The sequence below is a fragment of the Rhodnius prolixus genome, unplaced genomic scaffold (genome assembly GCF_049639745.1).
Source record: "Rhodnius prolixus isolate KJV_2025 unplaced genomic scaffold, Rpr scaffold_35, whole genome shotgun sequence".
Lineage (NCBI taxonomy): Eukaryota > Metazoa > Arthropoda > Insecta > Hemiptera > Reduviidae > Rhodnius > Rhodnius prolixus.
In genome coordinates this window covers 853,093-871,411 of record NW_027411629.1, presented here as the reverse complement: position 1 = coordinate 871,411, position 18,319 = coordinate 853,093, and the positions used below count along the sequence as shown (strand labels likewise).

The 18,319-nt window shown below is 36.7% G+C and overlaps 1 protein-coding gene across 1 annotated transcript in view; it reads left to right on the top strand.

Moving 5' to 3' along the window:
• The window catches only part of Mcr (macroglobulin complement-related), a 32,317-nt gene extending 15,781 nt beyond the window's left edge, over positions 1 to 16,536 (top strand). The window contains exons 15-29 of the mRNA XM_074139510.1: positions 911 to 1,074; positions 1,184 to 1,407; positions 2,869 to 3,045; positions 3,172 to 3,354; positions 5,096 to 5,332; positions 5,523 to 5,707; positions 9,580 to 9,682; positions 9,874 to 10,065; positions 10,148 to 10,334; positions 10,907 to 11,136; positions 11,594 to 11,755; positions 11,841 to 12,034; positions 12,168 to 12,342; positions 13,122 to 13,227; positions 15,422 to 16,536. Coding sequence (XP_073995611.1) covers positions 911 to 1,074; positions 1,184 to 1,407; positions 2,869 to 3,045; positions 3,172 to 3,354; positions 5,096 to 5,332; positions 5,523 to 5,707; positions 9,580 to 9,682; positions 9,874 to 10,065; positions 10,148 to 10,334; positions 10,907 to 11,136; positions 11,594 to 11,755; positions 11,841 to 12,034; positions 12,168 to 12,342; positions 13,122 to 13,227; positions 15,422 to 15,636 — 2,734 coding nt within the window. The 3' untranslated portion in view covers positions 15,637 to 16,536. The remainder of the gene's footprint in view (positions 1 to 910; positions 1,075 to 1,183; positions 1,408 to 2,868; positions 3,046 to 3,171; positions 3,355 to 5,095; positions 5,333 to 5,522; positions 5,708 to 9,579; positions 9,683 to 9,873; positions 10,066 to 10,147; positions 10,335 to 10,906; positions 11,137 to 11,593; positions 11,756 to 11,840; positions 12,035 to 12,167; positions 12,343 to 13,121; positions 13,228 to 15,421) is intronic.
• Positions 16,537 to 18,319: the final 1,783 nt, after the last annotated feature.

Genomic DNA, 18,319 nt, shown 5'->3' with positions numbered 1-18,319 from the left:
AACAGTTCTGCACCCCGAAACCAATTATAGTTCTGTGACAGCTTTGAAACTTTTCAGTTTGGTTAGAAAATTCTGTACTTTTATTATCCAAAATTTGACTATCATTACATACCACTAACAAACATTGCTGTACGTTCTTACAGCAAACTTTGATTTTTTTTGTTTCAACTCTTTCTTAAAAATTTTTTAAAAGGACAAATTATGTAAAGGTTAAACCGAGGGCTTGAAACTATTTGTGACTTCAGCTCCTCAAAATACCAAATTACTCCTAACCCGGGCTGTCCTCCATTTCGAACTAATACTTCCTTCGATTTCTTTAAATTGGTCCAAAACTCTTTATCTATCTGTTCCTTAAGATGAACGATTTTTTTGTTCAGAGCAGGATAGTCCGTAGAAAAATCATCTGCGTAGTGTAAAACTTTGATTTCCCTACTCACTCACCCTACACATCCCTACATGCAGTCATTGATATTGTTAAAAAAGTTAAAAAGCGAGAATAGGATTTTTTAAGTCTTGGTTTTGATTGAATAGAATATTAAAAGCATCACACACTAGCGAGAGTAACGGATTTGAAATTATTTAGTATATTTATCGTTTCGATGAAAAACCCAAGAAGGAGATTCCATAAGATGAATAGGAATCAGTCCGAACTATCATAAAAAACAAGCCTTCTTCAGTTTCTTCTTAATTTGTCAGAATCGTGAAAATTATATTTTGAATGTCTTCTAATATTGCATCATTTTTAGTATTTTTCTCGAATTATTAACGCATGGACTACTATTTAGTATATAACCAGGATTTTTTTGGCACATGTCATAAAGAAAATTCCTGAAACTGGGGAAGTAGTACGAATTGAGATTCAACCTTAACCGTCAATACCGTAGCTTTTCTAATGAAGAAGGATTTGCAGATTTGCCGGACTGGTTGTGTTTACGGACGTGGAAGTGACTAGGAGGCCGGATGCATGCAATAGAAGTCTCGGTGTGGGTGAGTGTCTAAATGGTCGCTGCTACAGGCTGGATAAGAAATGTGACGGCCGTTTTGATTGCGATGACGGGACAGATGAAGCCGGATGTAAGTTTAACCCTTGAAGTCGGGCTCTACAGTTGTATAACAGCGAGCTCAAGTTGTGCATTCTAGCTGTTGAAATTTATATTACTTTAAAATGTATTACAAATTCTAGGTGTATGGCATAATGCTACTGATCTGGCCCAGTTTCGTAAAACTAGATTCAGCCGAACACAACGTCACTACGAGAATGTGTGGTTATGGAGGGACATTAACATTGGGCCACATGGTAGATATATTTTTGAAGTTGATGTACCGCGCAGACCTGTGCACTGGATGGTTTCTGCTTTCGGAATGAGCCCAACCATGGGTTTTGGCATGTTACAGCGGCCCATTGATGTAAGTATTGGCTCCTTTTTGTTGTATCAATCAAGTAGGCCATCGTGCAAAAAAATGAATAGGATGGAAAGGTTAAGTAAGAATGGTTGGCTATTCAAGAATTCGGGCTAGCAGGCTCGAAATCACAATCATTTTTCCAACTTCTTCTTGTCATTTGCTGCTTATTTTTTGTTAAATTAAACTTAGCGGTCACTTTTTTCATCTGTTCGAAATTGTACTAAAATTTGTAGGTGGGGAGTTACATTCTCAATTCTCTAACCTTGATGACACTTTAAACCTCCTAGGCCAGTTTCCCATAGAATTACCATAATCAACCACCTAGCGGGGGTGAATTATCATAATGATCAGCTACCTACTTCTCCTTTCAAAGGCTTTGTACTGTTACTCCATGTAATCTCTTCTTTCGTCTACTTCCTTCACACTATTCTCCCATTTTTTCCGCGACCCGGCTTTCCTTCTCTGCCCATCAACGTAAGTTTCATGCGGGATCCATGCGTAACATATGCTCAAATAGGCGTTACCAATTCTGTTTTATAGTTTCTTCTGCTGATTTTCCCCTTTTGAGGTTTTTATTATGATTGTCTTTATTTATAAATAACAATAAATAAAATTCAATTTTTGAATCAATATCAAGAATCAATTTCATTGTCGACGTTTGCCTCCCATCTTCTCATCTTGTATTCCTCTCAACCTTTTTTAAATATCTGAATTCAATTTTATTTTATTTTTTTTACACTCATTGCTGAGGAAATTTTTTTTTAGGATGCGTTTAACATCTTGTCTGCAGCACCAATTTTTCCTCTGCCCCCTTACGTCCACAAAGCAACTATCACTCTGGTGATCTTGTGGGTTTCTAACACTTAAGAACTGATTAATGGATTTACGGTAGAATTTCCAATGAAATATGGTCAGCTAGCCGCATCGGCTGTTCAGTCTAGAGTGCCATCTGTGACAATCCATTCTCTCAATGTGATCAAATATTGTAGTACAGCGTAGAAATGAGCTCAATAACATTACACCGATTGATAATAAACTCACCAACATCATCTTGGCCTCACTTGCTGTACCTCGTTTTTGTTGTCAGCTGCTAAAACACTTTTGAGAGAATTGAAAAAAAAAGCTTTGGATTATGAAGTATTAATTACAATTATCTTGAAATGCACAAGGGTTGTAAGAATGCACCTATAAATACGTGACGATTGATTAATTCACGGCTGATATCCCCAAAATAAAATTTTAGACTTTTTGCATCAGTATTTTTATAAAGCCTAAGTGAACGAACTTGCATAGGGTACATGAGTTGGCACACCTGTGCGTTCGTTCACATGAGATACTCCAAAATCTTGTAATGTCAGTGGCACAATTGGTCATCGAAAAGTTGAAACTATTTCTTTGTTTTGTAAATTTCTAAAATATTTCTTATAAATAAAACAAATGGAATTGAAAGTACTTTGTTTGCAGTACATAGGCATTCTGCCGTTCTACATCAATGTGGAAATGCCCTCGGTGTGCCACCAGGGCGAACAGATCGGCGTGCGAGTGACCATCTTCAATTACATGACCAACGACCTGGAAGCTGTGGTGGTTCTCGGCTCGTCGACCCATTACAAGTTCGTCCATGTGGAGATGAACGGAATAGTAAGTGTTTGCTTGTCTAGCAAAGTTGATATTGTTGAAAGTTCTACAGTTACAGCCTATATGGATGAATCATCTGTAACCTAAAGAATTAAAACTTCAGTTAAATTTCATATTTTATTTTTCTAGGTCCGTTCATACAATCCCAGGACGTCGTTTGGTGAACACCAATTCTTTGTTTACATTAAAGCGCAAGATGCTGCGGTTGTTTATCTACCAATTGTACCAACAATTCTTGGTGATATCAAAGTGAAGATAATGGCCAGCACGTTGATTGGAAAAGATGTTGTGTACAAAAATTTACACGTGCTTGTGAGTATTGTGCTTTTGTTCATTTCGGGGCAAGATTGGTATTGTAGTCAGTCTTGCGTGACTTATTCAAATACTCATTCAAAACAAAAAAATATTACAATTAGTTTTCAAGTCTCCCTTGAACTTAAGTGATGTAAACTGAGTTTCATTAATTAGAAACAAGTATTTGTGACAATCCACTGCACCCTCTGTAATCTCAGAAAATGAAGTCCTAGCAATTGCTTTGGGGAATACCTGTAACCATCTAGAATAAGTGTCTAATATCACCAGGAACTCTTTGCCCAAATAAGATCCTGCATAATCTAAATACAGTCTTGTTTGCTTTTGGGCTATTGTTCCGCAGTAGATCGCAACGTCTGCGTATTCTGGCCACTCATTTAATATCCTCATCTATTATATTTTCGGTAACTTCTTGCTAGCGCCTTCTTTTCGGTATTCCTAAGTGAGCTACATGAAATTTCTTCGGAATTTGTTGGTGTTGCCACTTTCTATCTGTATCTTTTATGTCTTTCTACCTTATTTATGCTTAATATGACTTAATTTCTTTGCCTGACCTTAGGCTTTCAAAATAAAATTTAATCGTTCATTTTCCTTTGCCGTTTCATGATGTGCTTTTTAAGTAAATGTGATTGCCTTACGGCCGATATTTGCACCAGATGAAACGCGGAACACGCAATATTGGCCTTCATATTCTTGGGCTGACCGGTAGAGAATGTGGAAACAAACTTTACAAACTGTGTTCATTGTTTTTCTCTCAGACTTCAACGTATTCTGTAATTCCAAGATGAGGTCCCCACTTTCTTAAAAGTGTAGCCGTGGGATTAAGATCAGGGTGCCAAGTAGGCCAATTTTGGTAAGCAGAACTGGCACATTTGGATAAAAAAGTAGAGTTAGTACTTAAATTGACGCTCACTTTCATGGGATTTAACCCCACAGACCTACAGTTGATGCAACTTTCTCCTCAAACATCAGTCTCTAAATTGTATTACAATATTCATTCCCCGTTCAAAGTTGTCCAACTCTTAACAGGGCCTTGCTCTTTGCCTCTTCCCGATTCAAAAAATTTTGACAAGGTCTGCTTACTAGAAAACAGAAACATTTAATTAATTTCCTTGCATACTTGGTTTCTTGAAAGCTTGTGCTTCACTAATAACTGTTTCTTATCCTGCTTTTTTTTCCACTTCTTTTTTTTCTTTGTTTTTTTTTTTTGGAATTTTGATTTGTCCACCATTATGTGAGTATGCTCTAACATTCGTGCCTTCTTTCGTTATCTACTAAAGGATGTGTTTTTCTACTTTTCTGGCCCATTCTTATTTATGTATTTCTTAACTTTTGTCATCTGGAATTAAGGGTTGATCTCAAATCTATTTTTGTAGCCAGCAGTTTTTACCTCTCTTAGCATCTAGAAGTTCATGTTTCACTACCGTACAGCATAATACTTCCATGTGAAGGTAATTAAATTTTTAGCTGATAAGAACTGATACAGTAAATTTTTTTTAAAAACATCCTTTCTCGATCCCATTTTAATTCCAGTAATAGTGGTGCCTAATTTCTAAATTAAGGAAGAAAAATTACAAAATCTAGTAATGTTCTGGGAAACCTAGACTTAGGTGAACCAGTGCAGCCAAACCAGAACTAGTGTGTGATGGCAGAAACGTGTTACTATCCCAACCAATATTTATCCTATGGTATTCAGTTTTAAACTGGTATTTACGCTTTTAAAGCGATGTGGTTGTTTCAGGCGGACGGGTTACCACAGTATCGCCATCAGTCTATTTTGCTGGATCTGAGCAGTCGTGCCTATGTGTTCCAATACATGCACGTGAACGTGACGGACACGCCCATCATTCCGTATGAAGAGGACAGGTATTACGTGTTCGGCTCAAACAAGGCGACAGTGTCTGTGGTGGGCGACGTGGTCGGCCCCATCTTCCCAACTATGCCTGTCAACGCCACCTCTCTCATCGGCTTGCCAATGGTACAAAACTTATCAATACCTAATTTTGTTTTAATGTCTCGCTTAAAAAACAAACAAAAAAATGTATGTATTTCCTGATTATGGTAATAACCTTAATGATAAGTAATAAATGATTAATAATTTTCCAATTATTAATTCCAAAAATATTTTAAATTATATTTTCCAAAAATAAAATGTGATGTATTTGCAGGATTGTGCGGAGCAGACAATGTTCAGTTTTGCTGCGAATATGTACACAACTTGGTTTATGAGACTGATCAACCAGAGAAACCGGACTCAGGAAAAACACTCCTTCTACCACATGAATATCGGATACCAGAGGGCTCTTTCATTCATGAACCCAGACGGCTCGTTTAGCTTGTTCAGGAGTGACTGGTGTGTATGAGCCAGTATGTTGCATTCTCTCCGCTCACACAACTTCTCAAATGTGTTTTCACTTTCACACTAATGTTAGAATGTTCTAGAAATCAGGAAGAGTTGGCTTCTGTTTCTGGACTAGGTGTTGGGATATTTAGGGGTTTCCAGTAACGAAGCGGTGAACAGGCTAGCTCTGTGGGGTTTGTGAGACGAAGAAGAAAACACCCATTCATCTTGTAACGGATTGTCTAGGGTGTGAGAAGGTCAAAGTTAGGCTTTGAAAGGAATAGGTTGACGGTGGAGGAGCTTAAGCTGTTTACCTTTGTAGTAGTTGCTCGATTTATTCGGAGAGTTAGCATTCGATTATTAGGTGTCACTAGCCTGAGACAGGATTTTCATCCTAGGTCGGTTCTTATTGTTTTTCTTTGGATTAGCTTTGTGGGTCCTTATGGGCCTTGAATAGCACTGACAAATAATCAAAATGTTTAAATGAGTTTCCGAAATTCCGAATTTACGAAAATATTAAACCACAGGAAGTAAGATTGTAGCCATTTCAGTCATATTTTTTTATTTATTTTGTGCCAAGCTTTTGACTAAGGACTAGGTCATCTTCAGGGCTGTGGTACATATTTTACAGTTACAGATTATAATGTATATTGATTTGTATATATAAAACACAGTTAACAGACAAAAAAAAAAGTTTTCCTTATGATTAACAATTGTGTTTTTAAATTTTTAACATCAAAGGTTGGTGTGTCTTCTGTCCTGACACACTGAGTGTAGTCAGCTTTAAAATGTTCACGTTTGTGAACAGGTCAGTGTTGCAAATTGCCAGAAAGATGTTAGTTATTTTTCATTAGTTTTATTTTTCTTAGTCATTTTTGTGTTTAGGAAATCAAAAGTGTCATTATTTTGTGTGCTGTGTAAGGAAAGTGCTGTAGTGATTTATTAGTTTTGTGTCACACGAGTATTGGTACAATCTTTTTTTAAATACTAGGATGTTTCTGCCACATATTGTTTGTAACAGTAATGCATTCTATTTCTCAAATTAGATTTGATTATGTGCCGTTTTAAGTAAGTCCAGTCCGGTACTTCATGTTCAAGAAACATTTTCTTTTGGGGTTGTTTTTTTTTTGCAGCGATTATTGTGTTTGTTGAGTTTTGTAGTAATGTATTTAATTTGTTTGTGACAGGTTGTACATATGGTAAAGAGGTATAAAGTTTTTTTTTTTTTTTTTTTTTTTTTAAAAAAAAGGTTTTTGTTCGTTATTTTGGTTCTGTAGGCGGGTTGGTGTCGTGCGATTGTTTGTGTTGATTTGATGTTCTTGAGGAGAGTGATTTGTTGGCATTGTTGATTGTTTGAGAGGGAAGTTATTAAATTGGAGCAAAGTTTTAGTAGTTTCTATGATATAATGATAATGGGTGGAGGTAAGTTTTACGTTTAATGAATTGTGGGCAGTTTGTTTTCTGGATTAGAGGTTGGTTGAGAAAAAATTAAGTTGACGACCACAGTAGTTAGGTTTTACAATGTCTACAGTTTGTTCTTATGAGAAAGAGAATTTGGTTGTTTGATCTTCGTTTATTGTGAATAGTATGGAGGGGTGTTAATTGTTGTGTTTTTGTAGTGTTTATGCATAACACTGTGTGGTAATACGTATTTTTTTGGCGAAGAAAAAGTGTGAATTGAAGGGCAGTGATTTTGTTAAACAGATCGTCTAAAACAATGTCGGCATTAGCCGGGGATAAGGGGTTTTCTATTGGTAGACCTTTTCTCTGTTCATAAAATTGTTTCTGAGAGAAATATGATCTGTTGATGCAAAATTGTAGGGTGTCCGTAAAATTTGATTTGTCAATTTTTGTATATTATATTATTGAGCTTTAGTGCGAATATTCTAAAAATATTCATTTCACTTGTCCGTATTTTCTCGACAACCAATTGTCAAGCTAATCTTGATAACCTTCATAAACTAAGGACTCTGACTGAATCTGTAGTTAGTGAATGACGGTAACAGTGGAAGTCAAATTGCCCTTCACCAAACTGATGAGTCATCTCACATCCTTGTGAATATTTCTAAAATAAAGAGTGAAAATGATAGAATGCTCATACTTGGCTTCTTATTTTGGCGCTATTTAGTCGCTTCGTTACTAAAGTATTGGCTAACATCCGGAAATGAGAATAATATGAGGCGATTTTTCAGTTTTTCGATATTTTCTCGAAAATATTTCTTACGAATTTTGTTATACCTAGTAAATTGCAGAAATGCAAAAAGGTGAACTTTTTTAATTTGAAACTTACCCCAGGAAGATTAGAATCGTGGGGGGGGGGGGTCACAGGAAAGCATTCTTCTAAGGTGCCACTCAGAACAATATGCAGTATTATTATTTTTCTTTTCCTCTTACTACAAGAAATTTCGAGATTGGGATTTCATGTTTTGGGGTTGAAACAATAGCAGTATGTAATGTCGAAAGAATAAGGGGCATTACTGGACTCCCACGCGGAGGTCCCGGGTTCGAATCCAGCAGCTGACCCTTAGATTTTCTCTTCCTAGGAGCTTCTTACAGCTCACTGTCCGATGATGGACAGTGTTGTCTGTAGCGAGAGAACACTGTCCGGAGGCCGGCAGTGCACTGGAAAAAGCTCCGGGCGCTAATGACCTCAGCTGTTGATGCGCCAAAAAAAAAAAGGGGCATTAAACTTAGGAGGGGCGTTCATTAAAGATTTCACATGACTCAATTCTATTTATCACTGGGCGCTGAAACTGCACATGTGTAATGATATAAGTCTATTGGTTACGTGCCAATTTGCAACTGATAACGGTCTTGATTTTACATGTGCTGAAGTGGTGTGAGGTTTGATAATGGACCCATTTTGATAAAACCGCACACCAAAGAGGTTAATGGTGATAATTCCTTATCACATGGTGTAGTCAAGAACTGGCATCGTCAAATCAAATGTGGTCGGACTTCGGTGCAAACAGCCCAATTCCAAGTGACCCCATTCTGCTCTTGATAAACACATCATCCAGCATGTGGAGGTCGCTATTTGGGAAAATCGCCGCGTAACCATTCGCCACCTAGCCCAAAATTTCAAGATTAATGTGGGGTCCGTGGCATACTCTCCAAAGGTCCGCCTTCTGCAAGGCAATGTACCAGTTCACTACACAGATGTTGCCCAAATAGAAGCATGCTGTGTCTTTGAAATTCTACCGCATCACCCTTACTTATCCGACCAAGTATCATTGGATTTCCATCTCTTTCCAATAATGAAGTTATTTTTAAAGGGCAAGCATTTTCCAGATGATGATACTCTGGTTTCCGAAGTCACAACTGGCTTTTGGAACTACGTGTCAATCCTACAAGCGAGGTTTTTACAGCTGCTTAAAGAGATAAGAGAAGTGTCCCTAGATGGCACCTATGTAGAGGACTAATAATAACTATGACAAGTTTCATTGCTGTCAGTGGGTCAGGGGAAATCTTTAATGAACTCCCTTCGTACAGCTCGTATAGAATTTAAAGTTTTAATAACGTCAGTTAATCGGAACAGCGGATAGGTTAAAGAATAGGTTCTGAGTTTCTTCGAATATGACTCCAATGAGATTTATTTAACTTTAAATGCTATTTTGTCTCTTTAATATACAGTCAATCACTTTTGTAATGTTTTTGCGGAATAATGTGTTCAAGGAAAGTTCTCAAAGAACAAATAACTCTAAAAATGAAATCACATCCACTTATCATCTGAAAGTGATAAGGTGGCAGGTTTCACCATCTAATCAGTTAAAAAAAAACGAAACTTCATTATTGTTCAGTGTTATAACAAAATTTGTTAATTTAATTATAATAGAATTCGAGCTAATCGTTTGAAGGTTCACAAAAGATTTTTTATTCTTCAGGAACCATTCGTCACCGAGTGTATGGCTGACTGCGTTTTGTGCCCGTGTGTTCCAGGAAGCCACATTCTACGAGTGGGAGAACTACATCTATATCGACCCACAGGTTTTGCTTTTCAAATAATTAATACCACAACAAGATCTTTTTACTCAAGTAGATACCGATGACAAACTGACTGATACCGTATTTAAGCACGAATTAAAATAACTGGAAGCTTTTAGAAACGACTAAGATATGATGTAGATGGCTTATATTTGGTTGCGCAACGGTATGTTAAAACTGAACTGTGTTATTAGGTAATATCCAAAGCTGTTTGGTGGGTGCTCGAGCACCAGACGTCTCAAGGCTCCTTCTACGAAGTGTCCTGGCTAGTAGACCGCAAGGCGAATAGCTCACTATCCTGGCCGGACGACCCTGTCAAGGATCGCAACATCACTCTGACGGCCCATGTGCTCATCATGCTGGACACAGTGAAAGACCTGCCTGGGGTCAGTTCTTAGTACCGTACCTCAGTCTTAATTTGTTCCTATTCTCTATCATTATTAATATTATTTTTAAATGTTTATTCAGGGTTTGGGAACCAAAGTAGCGTTTGCACAAGGTCGTGCTGTAAACTGGCTTGAAAAGAATTTGAACTTGCTCGAAACTTACGGTCAAGTGTACGAAGTTGCATTGGTTGCATACGCACTGATGCTAAGCAACGCTGGAACAGCGGAGACCGCATTTAGAATACTAATCAGGCACGCGCATAGAGAAGGTAATGTTTGTGTTGACCCTACTTAAGTACTAAAGGCTTTACTTGTTGAGGAACTCGCACTGTCAGAAAAGTTTCTTGCTCTCCTTGCCTTCAATGAGCCATTTTACCCGTAAACACGGCTCTTTGAGCAAGTAAGTAGCATTTATGTTGTATGCAGACGCGAAAAAATGTTTGTATGTTCGTCTAAAATTCGTTCTTGCTTCCTAAGTCACGTATTAACAAAATAAACCCACTATTTTGAAACAAAGTGCTAAAAAGCATCTTGTTAAAAATAGTTCGTCTAAACATAAATCGAAGGCTTTTAAATTAAACACATCTAAAGCTCTTGGCGCCCAGGACCAGATCCGTGAAGTAAGCCAGCTAATATTTAGATGCCGGAAATGAGAACCGTTGTGAAATAATATCCATCAAAAATAGCCTCAGTGGCTTACGTAATAAACTTTGCTATTTAAAGAAAACATTTTAGACTCTAAACTTCTACATAATGTATATTTTTATAAATGCTCTAGTGAAAGGTTATGAGGTTTTGTTTGTAACAGATTGGTAGAAAGAAATCTGATGGTATGTTGCAGGTGGCTATATGTATTGGGGCAAGGAACAAGTGCCATTACCTCCGTTTAAAATGGAAAATCAAAAACAATTCTCGTTGCCACGATTGCCATATAAATATGATGCATCTAACATAGAGACTACGGCTCTGGCACTGCTTGTGTACGTGGCTAGACAGGAGCTGATGACGGAGTCTATTGTTAAGTGGCTGAACGCACAGAGGCTCACTGACGGCGGCTGGGCTTCCACTCAGGTGACTCCATCTACACTTCTATCTCCCCTACCACCCATACACTTGTTCGATATTGATTAATCACAGAAACTACTTATTTGGGACTTAAGTATGCGGAACAACTTATTTTTTGCATCTTAATCCTTAATTTTCGGCTGAATGCTGATTGGCACTTAGTGGCTTATCCAAATGTAGTAGCTGCCTCCACTAGGACTAGACTAAAGAGGTAGCGGCAGTCCACTTTTCGGGGAAGATGTAAGAGAAATTTCCGAAAAAAAAAATTGATTGGTGATTCAAATACACGTAAGATAGGGATAATCAATATTCAGTCTTAAAGAAATATTTATAAACCACAACTGCTGGTCATGTTTGTTCCGCACCTGTTTGTTTCTGTTGTTTAGTTAGAGGGAGACTAAACCAGAGCTTACCCTTGGGTATAATATTTCGTAGGTCTGTAATTCATAGCGTGTTTTTGCAGGATACAGCATGGGCCATGAAGGCGCTCACTGAGTATACCAACAGAAACCGACTGCGCGACGTCTCGGGGTTGACTGTCACTGTGGAGGCCACTTCCTTGCCTGGACAAACCAAAATTCTACACGTCAATCCCAACAATATTGCTCACCTACAGAAAATTGAGGTAAATGTTTAAATTTGTTAATGACTTCAGAGTTGGAAATTCAGATTTGTGTAGTGAGGGTACTATTAAGACGTTATATTTTTAGATCCCGTCAGCTTGGGGCACAGTCAAGGTACAAGCGAAAGGAGCCGGTTTTGCTATTTTGCAGATGACTGTTCAGTACAATGTAGACATTGCCAGGTTCCAAACTCAACCTCCTGTCAGGTCGTTCGATCTCAGAACCAAGGCGACTTTCCACGGCAGAAATCAGTCTCATATAACTTACAATACTTGTCAGAGGCACGGTACCCTTTCTGTACAGATTTTTGGTTTTAGTAAATTTTAAATAGATTTTAGGTAATGTAAACTGAATGTTGAATGAACTATATTGACTGTGTATTAAAAACAATGCATGTTGGGGGGGGGGGAGCAGATGGCTTAACGTGGAGGAGTCGGAGCGGTCGGGTATGGCCGTGCTGGACGTCACTATTCCCACGGGCTACATCATTCAGCAACAGAAACTCGACCAGTACATACTCCAGAGGAATGTTCGGAATTTGTTAAGAGCACGCTTCGACGGCCACAAAGTGTTATTTTACTTTCACTATGTAAGTATAAATTTGTTCTTTATAGCGTCAGATTTGCATAAAACAGCTTTTTTTCTCGTTATTTCAAGTAGGGACTGTTCAACAAGTTTTTGTATCGTTTTAATTCAAAATTTGGACAGGGCTGAGTTCTGTATTTTGGACCGTATAGGTCAGTGAAGCCAAGAGAAGCCTACAATCCTAATGAGGATGTCTACTGTTCTATTATCTGGTATGTTGCCAGGCTTTTGGACCTGCTGTTGTTAATGAAGGCAGTCTAGACCGTACCTCCTGATTCTACCCTGTCCTTAATAAAAATAGCATTGTCAGATATTTTTGCAGATTGAGCATGCTGCAGTTCTTTTCGATCGTATCTGTCCAGAGAAGCCTTTTTCAAGAAGCAGTGCCCTCCGGACTCGTTTGAGGATTGAAGGCCTTGTAGTGTGTCGTTCCTTATCCCTTAGCCACCACTATGCCATTGAAAATGGAAAACTAAATTATTCTTGCCAAAAACATTGAGTTTGCTGAGTTCATGTCTTGACCATCGAATACTCCCATAGTTTTCTATTCAGTTCCTCATTGACCATGTTGAACTGAAAACTTTCAAATGTGTGACGAAAGTACCCTGCTAGAATGTTGCTTTCTACAAACCTTAAAACCCGGAAATAAATCGTATCATTGTGGGATAATTGTCTAGAGTGTCTTTAAGTCCAGCGAGTAAGATACAGAAAACTATTCACTGATTTTATTTTTCAACAAGACAATTGTTAACTTTTTATTGTAATACTATTATGTTTGTCCAGCTTGATGATGCGGATACATGTGTCAATTTCACCATTGAGAGGTGGTACCCAGTTGCAAATATGACGCGCTATTTACCCATCCGAGTTTACGACTACTACGCGCCAGGTAAGAGTAATCTGTAGCTACAGCTAGCCTTCTAACTGGCGCGCACTCTCTAGCTGTTGTGGTTATGGCCTTGACAGCTACTTCTACTGTTAGAAACATTTCGCGTTGCATAGTGCTTATTTAAGTTTTTTACGTAATGGCTTTGTTGCAAGAAATCCTCAAGTTTTGTTTTAAATATTGTATGGAGCTTGCTTAGTCTAAAGCTACAGTTGCAACAAGTTTAGAAAAAACTCCAATTGAGTTCTAAATAGACTAGTAACATGCAGTTTTACAAATGTTGCATAATTAATAAATTCGCAGAAGTCTAAACTCAACCTAGCAAATACACACTTTCAATCTAATAAATTCACATTTATAACACATACAAAAGGTTATCATTCATTTAAATTTATACATTGATCCAATAACATCTGCCTATACTCCTTAAAATAAATTTTATATAATAATACTATACAAAATAAAATCTCTAAATAATAAGTGGAATATAATTTTTTTATATGTACATACCTCTAACTACTGGGGTGGAATATTCATTGTTCTTCGCACCTCATTCAGTCTAAATCTACGTGTGTATTTTTTTTTCTTCTAATCACCGGGCCTTAGCTGTGACGGGTATAACCTTGATCCCTTGAGTTGCTGCATCTGCTAACTTGAATAATGCCATTACTTTTTTTCAAGGGTCATAGTAGCTGCAGCTACATCTATTATTTATCTTGGACCCGCTGTTAACAGAAGATATTTATCTTGCCATTTAGTGTGTATTTCCTCCCAGAATGTATTTTCAATGAGTTGGAACTCGTGTTTTAAGGTCTGTCAGCTCCTGTATATCTTTAGGTGTTGCGAGGTGTAAATTGCAATACTGCTTTTTATTCATTTATTAATTTTTTTATTTTTAGTTAATGTGAGGATTAACCATTTGCACCTGAGCATCCTGTCTCCTGTATGTAAAGGGTGGTTCTCCGCTTTCATAACCTAAATTAGGTCTTATAGATTTATTTTGAAGCACATCAAGCTAACGCAAGGTGCTTTTGCTGGCTATTCCGTAGAACATATAGCCAAGCCATAATCTGCTTTTGCTCGAACACATGAGCGATAAAATAGCAGTGCTATATTTGGGTTGGCTCCTCAATTATTGTTGGTTACGTTGCGGAAAATATTTGAATAATTTTCAACTCTAGATGCTTCATAGCTAATGTGCGTTCTCCAGATTAACTTCCTATCTAACTGCGATCCTCGAAATTTTATTCGCTTCACTAGTTGGCACCTATTTCTTCCCAAGGTTTTGGTAAGGATATGGTTCTCTTTTGCGTAAATAGGATACACAAATTTTTTTGGAAGATACGAGTCGTGTTTTTTAAGTGAGCACCATTTTGAAATTCGGACGCTGAAGTTGGTATTTGGCGCTTGCGAGTCAATTATTTCTCATTATTTTTAGCGACATCAGGGTGACCAATAAATATTAATGTACCAGTTGCCATTGAATGTAATTGACTGATACCAGCCTTCGTAATGTTTTCGCTTTTTATGTGCGTGAGGAATAGGTCGGGGTCTTCGGCTCAATTTACCAGTAATTTTAGTCTTACTTTTTGAACTATTTGAAACACAAACACTTAGTGGTATCGACGTAACGCTGTCCACTGTTTTCCCGCATTTTTATTCAAGGTGGGTATCTGCAATCCTCGAAATTTTATTCGGTTCACTAGTTGGTGTCTATTTCTTCCCAGCACTATTGACAATTACAAAACAAATTGACAAATCAAAGGTATGAAGTGCTATTAAAAAAAAATCAATTTTTGTCCTTTCCCGAAGAATTTACTAATAATTAAATATATATTTACGATATATACATCTCGTATACAAATGAGTAACCTTTAGGGTAATAAAATTAAAAGAAACTCAATTAAAATCCTAGGCTGTAGAAAATTAAAAATCATGTTTAAAGTAAGGAATAAAATATAGTTTTGCTTAATAAATGCCTGTATGTGGTATGCTTGCGAGTTGATTCTAACCTTAAACATGCCCCCTCGCTAACACAGATCAACACAGACTGTATGCCAAGGTGTCCAGTATTTTCATACACATTTTTAATTTTGATTGTAATGAACAAAAATCTTGAGTTGGGCTGCAGTGGAGAGCTAGCGAGCTGTTTGGTTTATAGAATGATTTGTTTACTAATACTTCTCCGTTGTTTCAGAACGTTTCAACGAGACTATTTTCGATGCGCTGCCAACATACATTTTGAATATCTGCGAAGTTTGTGGAAGCAGCCAGTGTCCATATTGTCCAATTTACAACATAGGCGCTATATTGACAGTTTCCAACTTGATCATTTATTTATCAGTATCCCTAACATTCTACTTGTACTGGTTACACTCTAATTCTGATCGGTTACATACAAGAATGTGCTAACATTCATCTATCAGTTTGCCTTCAGTGTACTAGTCTTATAATTTCATTTTTATTTTATACTTTGTTTCAAGATTTTGTATTGTAGTTCTGAAAAACAATAGATCTGTTTAACGCTCTAAGCAAATAAGCTTGCCACTGTTGTAGTAACCCACCTGAACGAGTCAAGTAAGTCGGCTTAGCTTAACTGTGTGGCTGCACTGATTCGTCAGTTTCATTAGCTGAATTATACAATTCTAAATAATCAGCCACCCTTGTTTTACTTTGTCAACATCTTTACGGCTGTGTGTAATTTAATGTGATGCTTTCAATCACCATTAGTACCTTCTCATGGTAGTCCGCTCAGCTGTGGATGAGCCGCTGCTTCGGTCGTTACTTACTTCCGTATCTAGCTACGACTAGTTCATGCTGCCTAGTTCTGGTAGTTACAAGTGTAGCTTGATTATTCTATCTGGATAGCTTTAGCCGAGATGTTCTCTAAAATAGTAAAATTTTAAGACCTCTCAATAGCGGATTGTGTGAATAACATTTCCAGCTAGAAATAAATGGGATTAATAAAAATAAAGACTCTGTTTCATGTAATTACATAAAGCGTATCATATATACAATTTTACATTAAGCTGCGATATTGTGTATAATTATGTTGTAAAAGATGCTTCTATTTGTAGAGACTAGAAAAACCATAAACCGTTTCTGTGTAGGAAACTAACTCTTGGCTGCTTAAGTTTCACTTTGTAAATGATTAGATATGCAATTTTGAGTGTTTAAGTTTCAGGCATCAAAACCAGAATATCAATGCTGGGCCAACCAAATTCACTAGTATTACATGGTGTGCTGATATTCTGCTCACTTATTCTTTTTGCCCAACTAGTTTTTTAATAGCTAGACCTAGGTCTCCATATTGATATCCGATCGCGCCTTAAAATCTGAGCGTTACATTATTTTGACTTGGGAATAGTCAATATTTTGTGAGTTACAAAAAAAAGATTTATATTTAAATAGAAAGGTAAGCATTATTTAATATATTTCCCAGCTCTTCCAATTTGTGTTTTGGTTAAAGTATTTTAGAATCGTTAAGAATTTGATTTTGAATGCCCATTTCAAGATACAATTTGTGTTAGAATTGATTTTGCAATTTTTGATTGTCTATGTTAATTAGTTCCGACAAGAGTACAGAAATGTGGATAGAAATGTAGCACAAATTCAAAAGTCAGTGTGATTTATATTTACATTGCGACTGTCATACTGAAATGGTTCTGGTCGGAAAATCAACTTACATGTAAATGTTATTGTGTCAGCTGTAGATTTAATAAGTTCCTTTTTTCATCAAATATTTGATCGACATAAAAAAAAGCGCACATTTGACTTTTTGTTCGGTTTTTAGATCACTTCGTATTTTACTGGTAGAGTTTTTTTTGTAGTAAGTTTCCGTGAGACAATCATAGTACAAATAATTTACTGATACCACAGACTAGAAGGAACCTATAAAATCTACAATTTCAAGTCAAACATGGACATTCACTTGCTTAGTTATATCTTTTGGAATAATTACGAGTTTGCTTTTTTCTTTTCTTTTTTTAAATTAAATATATATATCTCAAATATTGTGAAAATAATAATAATAATAAAATACCTTAAATAAAAGTCTGAAAGGATGTTCTCGTCAAAAGAGAAGATCTTGTGTAGCAATAATCTGTGTGTATTGTAAGATTACTTGAAAGGATCTACCATAAACAAATATTTTAGATTTTTGTAATGAACAGAGTGAAGTTTACAGTGATTTTTTGTATTCAATTTTATACTTGGGTGTAAGTTGATAGAGGGCGTTGTGTATTTCATCGGGTGATCTGAGACTTTTAAGATCTAGCAAGTGTAGTGTAATAGAATTTCAGACTAGAAGAGTTTTGCAATTAAAAATAAGCGACACTTTAATTTATCCTAATCTTTAAAAAAAATTATCAAGTAGAACGTCTTACTCCAATTTGAGCTCTCAGGTCACCCAGTGAACTATTCACAAATTTCAATAATTTATATATAGTATATCAGTTACTAGCAAGTGTCCTTTTGCATTTTTTAGTCACTGTTATCCGTCCAATATAGCAAGAATAGATATGACATAGAATTTTTAAAATACGTGCATAAGGTAAATTGTAATTTATTTGAAAATTCTCCTTAGACTAGATGTAAACACACTGTTGAAGATTTTAAGTTGTCTCCAAAGTGTGCTCCAAATACAGGGTTTAATTAAGAGATATGTCTGGTATTATTCCGATTAGAAAGCGTTTATTGTGGCATATTTCCTCTTTGGCAAGCCCTTTTTTTGAAAAAGTACATAATCCAACCTTCTTTTTGTGACCCAGGGGCATTACTGCTTTCTTGCTGAATGCCAGCTGTCCACACCAGGCTTGATGATGACTTGTTTTTCTTGCTTACATAAGTTTTCTAACACTGTTCCTGACTCCTCTCTTTCTTGATTAGAACTCTTCTGTTGCTGGGAGTTGCCTCTTGTTTTTTAAGTATTCATGTTTTTGGCTCTTATAAGAAATTAACAAGAACGATGTACTTACATAGTTATTTAAATGTTCGTCTTCAATGTAACACTGCTTGAGCTTTAGGCATTATACTTGTTTTTCCCATATTCATGCTGAGACTCTTTTCTTTCCATATTCTTCCAGTAACTTAATGC